We start from the raw sequence: 8,066 nt of genomic DNA on the forward strand, positions 1-8,066 counted from the left end.
AGTTTCAATAATGAAATCTTTCATTTCTTATAATGGGGGAGACAAAATTTCATTGAAGCATTATCGTTTAAAATTAACTTACATATCACATCTAAGTGTACAAAATAAAAGTTAGATTAGCATTGGAAATGGCTTTGGAGAGTATTTGTTTCAGCTGCTTCTTTTCAGTTGAAAAAATGTGAGGCAAGAAGTTAACAGTAGCCCAGTGGTTGGTATGGCTCAGTGGTTGAGTGTCCACCCATGAACCAGGAGGACATGGTTTGATTCCCTGTCAGGGCATATACCCAGGTTTTGGGCTCAATCCCCAGTGGGGGGCATGCAGGAGGCAACTGATCCATGATTCTTTCTCAGCATTACAGCATTAATGTTTCTCTCTCTCTCTCTCTCTCTCTCTCTCTCTCTCTCTCTCTCTCCCTCTCGCTTCCCCTCTCTGAAATCAATAAAAATATATTTAAAGTAAAAAGGAAGTTAACAGAATTGCTCAATAATACAATTAAGTTAGGCAATATGGTATTTTACACATTGTTTCCCAGAGATAACCAATGTTAAAAATATCTCATGGGTTTTTAACAATTAAAAAGTCACAGGCATCAGATATTTCTTAATCACATTGCTCACCAACCTACTCCATTCAGAGGAGGGAAAAAGAATTTGGAATTTTTTCTATGAAGGGATTTTTAATTCTAAGCAAGGCTATTTCTCAGTTAATTTCTACACCTCTTTTAAAAGATTCTATTCCCCAAACCCAAGAAATAATAGGAATTTGCTAAGCAAACCATTGAGCATCTTTTTATATATTTGTGGACTATTTACCTGTGTGTGTGTGTGTGTGTGTGTGTGTGTGTGCGAGGGATCTGGATAAATATCTCTTGCCCCTTTAGAGAGAGGTAGGGGAGAATTGGTCTTTGAATTACTAACTCTCAGTTAAGCCCCTTAACCTTTGTCTGTGATATGTTGCAATTTATTTTCCCACTTTGTCAGTTGGCTTTTTGGTTCTGCTGTGTGTTTTTCTCTCTTGCATGATTTTAAATTGAATTTCTAGTTGAGGTCCAGTTCACTATTGATATTTATTAATATAAATATCAGAATATACTTCAGAAACAACTATTAAAACCAGAATTACACAGAAGTTAGTAGTCATACACAAATCTATTCTTAAATATCCAGAAAGATTCTGATATTTTCTAGGATGGCCCATAATATCACCCCAAATGAATTTTTCATCTATAAGATGTGGATTTTTTACAGACTCTAGGGCTACTTGTTGAGAACATGTCAATACATCTTATTAATTTGATAAATTCTTAAAAGTCATGTTTCTTAGTAAATTTAGTGTATTCTGAATCCATTCAAAAGTAAACTAGTTACTTTTATATAAAAATGTTACCTTTATTTAAAATTCAGTATGTTTTTTAAACAGAGCATAGTACAAAGTACTTTTGAAATAGAGCTTAGGAAATATACAAAGCTTATCCCCCCCCCAAATATTTCTCTTGCGTATTCTTAAGCCATCTTTCCTATAATCATCTAATGCCTTTTTAAGAAACAGAAATTACATATCTTTTTTTGAGAAAGTGAAGACATACCTTTTACTCCAATCTGTCTAAAAGGAATGGATTCTGCTCAACAAACAAAAAAGAAGGTATTTAAGAAAGAAAGACATATGTGTGTATAAAGACCCATATATATGAAGAAAAATTAGCAGAAAGTGAATTAAAACATTTGCAGTCGTTATCCCTGGGTAGTATAATTATTTGTGACTTACTTGTTTTTTATATCTTCCTCCTGCATTTTCCAAATTCTCTTTTTTGAGCCCATTCCATATTACAGTTAACACTTGAACAACAAGAGTCTGAACTGCATGGGTGAATATTTTTCAATAACTGCACTTGAATATTTTTCAGTAACTATACAGTTGCCCCTCTGTATCCTGGGATGTTGCATGCAGTATTTAGCAAATGGCCAATCAGAAACAGCATTTTCATTCAGATGGCACCACTTAACCCCCACATTGTTCAAGATCACCTATATGAATAATTAAAAATATGAAAGACAAATGACAAACTTATAGACAGAAATCCTAGGTGACAACTTCTTCTTTTAAGTAACTGAGATTACTGGTACTTCTAAGCCCTAAGTGCAGTCCTTCCCCTGGCTAGACAGGGTGTTCTTTCATTTCAGCACAAAGAAGGAAGATGGAGTGACAGCATCCGCACTCCGAGGAGGGAGCTTCCTCGGGAACTGGGAGAGCTCCAGCATCTCCACGTGCACACGCTGGCCGCTCTGTGAGGTCACTTCAAGGACTTTATGAGTCTCAGATCTTATTCTGTTGAAATGAATTGGCTCCTTTCCGACGAGCATTTTCATCTGAGATGTTCTTCAGCTTTATAGTATGTTGTCAAGGAAGGACACTGAAATAAAAGGAATTCTTATTTAAATGACAGCAGGGTCAACAAATTTCTATGCTGCTAATCATGATGCTGACATTACATATATCTTACACGTTTAAAAGAAGTCTTTATTGCCCTCTGTTTTGGTAGCTATGTAGGACACAAGACAGTATGGCATACACTGAGATACTTAGTAGATAATAGATGAACAATAACTTGACCATTCCCCATTTCTTTTTGTAAAAGGAAAAGTGTCCTCAGAGTTGAGAAACTAAAAAAAAGAGCCTTATTCCAGAAAACCTACAGGTCCATTGTAACACACAAAAGCTTTCTTTTAGTCTCCTTTCTGAACCATGGTTACAGCAGGGGGAAATAAACAGAATCTGGTAGTTTGGGGGTGGGGCAGCTTCAAATAGCATGTCCTCCTGCCCTTATCACAGTCAAGATTGAAAGGAGGTATTGCATAGTCTAAGGCAGCGGTTCTCAACCTGTGGGTCGTGACCCCTTTGGGGTCAAATGACCCTTTCACAAGGGTCGTCTAAGACCATCGGAAAACACATATATAATTACATATTGTTTTTGTGATTAATCACTATGCTTTAATTATGTTCAATTTGTAACAATGAAATTGGGGGTCACCACAACGTGAGGAACTGTATTAAAGGGTCACGGCATTGGGAAGTTTGAGAACCGCTGTAAAGTGTCCAAATGCTTTTTCGGCCACTCTTTCTTAAGGCCGGGAACACTGTGTTGTCACAAATGGACAGACTCCCCTCAGCTCACCTGACACTCCCAGTAATTCTTGCCACCTGACCCTTCATCACTGTCCCCTTTCTAGTTCACAAGTGTTCCCGACATCATGTTAGCTGCATCATCATTGAGCGTTCTCATGCGTTCCAACACGTGGCTGTGTCTTTGGAGTCTGTCTGCCTCCTTGTATGTATCCTCTCTGACCCTGTACCTGACCTGAGTGCACAGCTTTTCAGCTTGGCACAGATTCTAGCTCACTCCTTGTCTACAAACGATTAACCTTCTCCTGTAGAACACCTGTGGTCAGAATTCCAATCTTACAAATGAAAATTTGACATAACTTTCTTAAGGAGTTACTAGCTTTTTATAAAAAAGCAGCCAACAGTCAATAAACACAACTGGAGATGCACATTGAGGTAAAAGAATGTCTCCAAAAAGTTGAGGATAAATAAAATTTAGGCAAATTGATTCTCAAATATTTACTGACCACTTCTCATTTGATTAAGTCTATACTCAGAAATTTGGACAATTTTACAGCGATGGTCCTTATGAATATGTAAGTTAATTTAGCCTGGGAGAGAAAACACACAAGCACAATGTGTCGTACATTAGGTTACGGGCAGACAAAGAATATTGGGGACCAGCTATAATGATAAGAAATATTAACCATGCTCTGTTCACCATGGTTGTTTTGTTCTGATTAAAGAAAGCACATTTCGAAGAAACCAAGATGGCGGCATAGGTAAACACCGGAAATTGCTGCCTTGCACAACCACTTCAAAAATACAACTAAAAGACAAAATGGACATCATCCAGAACCACAGGAAGGCTGGCTGAGTGGAAATTCTACAACTAGAAGGAAAGAGAAAAGCACACTGAGACTCAGAGGAGGTGCAGAAGTAAAGTGCAGAGGTACGGAGGCAAATTCTACAACTAGAAGGAAAGAGAAAAGCAACAAGTGAATCTAAAAATCAAATGAATAAATAATCTGATGAACAGAACAAACTGGTGAATATAATAGAATCAGGGGCATAGAAAGGGAGTGGACTGACAATTCTCGGGGGGCGGGAAGTGGTATGGAGGGTGTGGGAAGAGACTGGAAAAAATCGTACACCTATGGATGAGGACAGTGGTGGGGGGGTAAGGGCAGAGGGTGGGGTGGGAACCAGGTGGAGGGGAGCAATGGGGGGGAAAAAAGAGGAACAACTGTAATAATTGGAACAATAAAGATTTAATTAAAAAAAATAAAGAAAGCACATTTCAACCTGGATGGGAGTTGCATGTGGGAGCTGGGAGCTCACCTGGAAATGTGGTCCTTCCTCCACATCCAGGAGCTGCCTATTATCATTGAAAGGTTAACACCCTTGTTGCAGAAACCAGAGGCACCCCCAGGCCTTTGCAAACCCCAGCCTGCATGACCTTTAAACTGCTCATTTTGCATACCCATTCTTATCCCTTTTGCCTTCTTCCCCATGTAATCTTTGTCCATCTACCCAATATAAGCAGCTGGCTTACGGTGGGGGGCAAAGCAGAATTTTATGGATGACCTGCTGCTCTCCCATACTGCCGGCAGTATTGGAATAAATGCTAATATATGATTCAACCCTGTCTGCTAAAATGGCTCAAGTAGTGACAGGCAGCCTGGATTCATTGATTGTCTGGTTACAATTATAAGTGACTAATCAAAATTTATAGAATCAATGAATGAGTGAGTGAAAGAATGCAATAGAGTTAATGGGTAAAAAACAACAAATGAAAAGTCAAATACTGTATGATGTATTCATATACAGTTTTTAACAATGAGAAGAATGGTTGTCATTTGTTGAAACCAAAATCACATCAACATAATCTCAAAGTATAACCTTGCAAATGTAAAATAATATGCAAAGTAGCTTAATAATACTAACCACTGGGTGGAGGGTTATTACAAGTGATTTTTATTATTTTTATGTTTCTGGATATTTTCTATTTTCAATGAGTATATATTATCCTTGAAAGAAAATAATTTATTTTAAAAATTTGGGACAGGAAGTGCTTTGAGTTCCAAAGAGAGACATCACTTTGGACTAGAGTTATTTTGGGGGAGCTTCTTGGGTCAGTGAATTCCGAGCTGGGTTCATGCAACTTAGTTTGGAAGGAAGGTGGCAAAGTGTTTTAGGCAGGTCACCTGGCAGGAATAAGGTAAGTGAAATGATATCTTAAGCAGTCTTCTGGAACATTTTTTAATAAAATTGTATAAAGACCAGCATTGCCCTCATGGTCTGGTTATTTAGTCTGTTTATATTTGGTGATAGCATGGCTGGCTAAGAATCAGTTTTGCACAATTTTTCCATCAAAGTTCCCTGATAAGAGAGGAAAACAAATGCGTCCCTGCTGGAGGTTAAGACCAGCAGGTCATAACAAATGCTGCAAGTTCACCAGGAGGCCGATGGGCTTCCATATGCAGCAGGGCAGGGCTGAGTATCAACATTATATTACCCTGCTGCTGGCCAAATGGCTGAGGGCGATCCCCTAACCTGATAATCTTTTACTGTTTATTAAACTTTACCTTTGATATGTGTGTTTGCTTTGCTAAAGGACAAAATGTGTAAATAAAAAGCCGTGGGTCCGGAGATTCGGCGAGCCTCTCCACTAGAGAGCTGGTTTCTGTCTGGCTCCCGCAAAATGCATTCCAAGTTTATATTTCTTATATAGTCTCTATCCATTATGTTGCAGCCCCTTCTCCAGATTCCTGAACCATTGCCGTGAAAAGACTGCGGCACATCACCCCTGCCTGGCCAGGTATTAGTGCTAATTGGCAGGGGAGAAAAAGATGAGAAAAATAGCTTAATTATATACATTTTAGTTTTGAAAGGAGGTAGTCAGTAGCTTTCATTTTGAAATTTGGGGCATCACTTGTCTTAGGTTTTTGATATCTTTGTAAGTTTTCTGACAGCTCCCAGGTACCAAGAGGTTACCTGTTCGATTCCCAGTCAGGGTACATGCTCAGGGGAAGGAGTTGAACACAGGGGGAGATGGGCTCATACACAGTGCAGTCAGGGTGATGTAGAAAAGGGGCTTGACTGTCAGTCTAGCTTGAGGAACAATGGATTGGCTAGGGGGGTAGACACAATGCAAACTCAGGAAAATTTGGGAATACATGATCCCAGGACAAAGAGTTCCCTCTCTCGTGTGCAGTTCTGGTCTGGTACTCTTGTCGCTTCATGGCCTGCACCTGCCCCGTGCGCTCACCTGTTCTCTCTCCATAGCCATGTAGCCCTAGAAGCCGTGTGGCCCATGGCCATGTGGACCCCACATGCGGATGCTGGAATGGACTCTGCTTTACTATGGGGTGGAGACTGGCATCCCTAATTCTAGCCCTGCTGAAGGTAAGCTCGGACTTCTCCCATGGTGGGACTGACATAGATGGGGTCTTGAAAGGGACCCCCCTTAACTTTACATCATCAATAAAATTCTTTCCCCCATGGCACCCCAAGAACTCCACTTCCACCGATAACAAATGCAGAATAATACAGGAATGCTTAGGAAAACAGTGCCTGTGCACAGCACTGCCGGAGTCCTCACCCCAAGTCACTGGAAACAATTATCCAAGAAAGACACCACCAGCAGTGTATCCAGCTCCTGAAGTACTTTCCAACGCCTTTGGTATTAGTGATCTACCAGGTACAATAGCACATTTAAATCCTGTTTCCATTTCGATACTTGGGTTGTTGAAAGCATTTTGATTTCAATTTGTGTTCGGTACCTGCTATGTTCCTCACTTGTTTGCAGACTTTGCGCATGATCACAGCTCCCTTCTTGGGGATGTAAATGGATATTGACTTCCTTAGATTTTGCATCTGTATTACTGCTAATTGGCAGGGGAGAAAAAGATGAGAAAAATAACTAAATTTTATACATTTTTGTTTTGAAAGGAGGTAATCAATAACTTTCATTTGGACATTTAGGGCATAATTTGTCTTAGGTTTCTGATATCTTTGTAAGGCATCTAAAAAGAAAAATGTAACCAAGTCACACTTTTCAAAACTGAGTAAAAACTTGGATTAGAAAATAATACTAAAACCATTCTATAGGTTGTGTCGGAACTCTAACCTGCTTATAGCCAAGTGCCCATGCCTTAGGACAACACATTTCTCTATTCCAAAGTTATATTGATTAGTAAATACTGTTACAACAGGATTGTGACATTTAAATGGCTTTGCACTGCAATCTTACACAAGGCTTCCTTTCACCCCCATAGTGAAGATATACGTTCTGTATTTTGTACAATACCTATAGTATGGAAAGTAGCAGTTGTCATGAAGGTACATAAGAACTGATAGTAAAAGAAGTATTTAATTACTTTTAAATATCAGTAAGAATAGTTATGTATAAATAACAATAGCTAACATTTTGTGACATTCATTATAAGAGAGGCACTATGTTGTGGTAGAAATGACTATTATCTTATTTTTCTGGCAAGGAAAATGAACTTCAGAGAGACTAAGTACCTTGCCAGGATTCAAAGCTAGTGAGTGAGTATGAGCATAGGTCTCAGTGATTGCAAAGCCCATGGCTGTACTGACCACTTTTTGTGCTTTAGAATCATCCAGGAAATAATGACGAGTATAATAAAGATGACCACACCGGAGGATATGCCTAGGCAGTAAAACAAGGTAATTAAGTGCATGCAAAATACAACCCTTAGCTTTTCATCTCTATCTTCATATCTAGTCTCTCTAAAGGTTGCCAATGATTTTTTAAAAATGTAACTAAATTCTGGTTTAAAAAACACCGACACAGGCTTACCTTTAAGATTTCCCCTTTGGCTGGCATTTCTCAGTGGTTAGAGCCCAGCCCGTGTACCAAAGGGTCATGGGTTTGATTTCCGGTCAAGGCCACCTACCTGGGTTGCAGGTTCGATCCCTGCCTTGGTTGGGGCGAGTC

The 8,066-nt window shown here is 39.3% G+C and overlaps 1 protein-coding gene across 5 annotated transcripts in view; it reads right to left on the reverse strand.

Annotated features, from left to right (window-relative positions):
- Positions 1–1,779: 1,779 nt before the first annotated feature.
- LOC102256668 (complement receptor type 1) overlaps positions 1,780–8,066 on the reverse strand; it is a 10,400-nt gene continuing 4,113 nt past the window's right edge. The window contains exons 4-7 of one of the 5 annotated variants that reach the window (XM_014536540.1): positions 7,709–7,778; positions 6,886–6,990; positions 6,705–6,796; positions 1,780–2,411 (exon numbers count right to left, since the gene is read on the reverse strand). In XM_014536540.1, the coding sequence (XP_014392026.1) occupies positions 6,724–6,796; positions 6,886–6,990; positions 7,709–7,778 (248 nt within the window). In that variant the 3' untranslated portion in view covers positions 1,780–2,411; positions 6,705–6,723. Of the gene's footprint in view, positions 2,412–6,704; positions 6,797–6,885; positions 6,991–7,705; positions 7,779–8,066 lie in introns of all 5 variants that reach the window. The other 4 variants (XM_014536539.1, XM_005862379.2, XM_005862380.2 and 1 more) reach the window with 4 other exon arrangements.

This window comes from Myotis brandtii, unplaced genomic scaffold (genome assembly GCF_000412655.1).
Source record: "Myotis brandtii unplaced genomic scaffold, ASM41265v1 scaffold1645, whole genome shotgun sequence".
In the NCBI taxonomy this organism is placed as follows: Eukaryota; Metazoa; Chordata; class Mammalia; order Chiroptera; family Vespertilionidae; genus Myotis; species Myotis brandtii.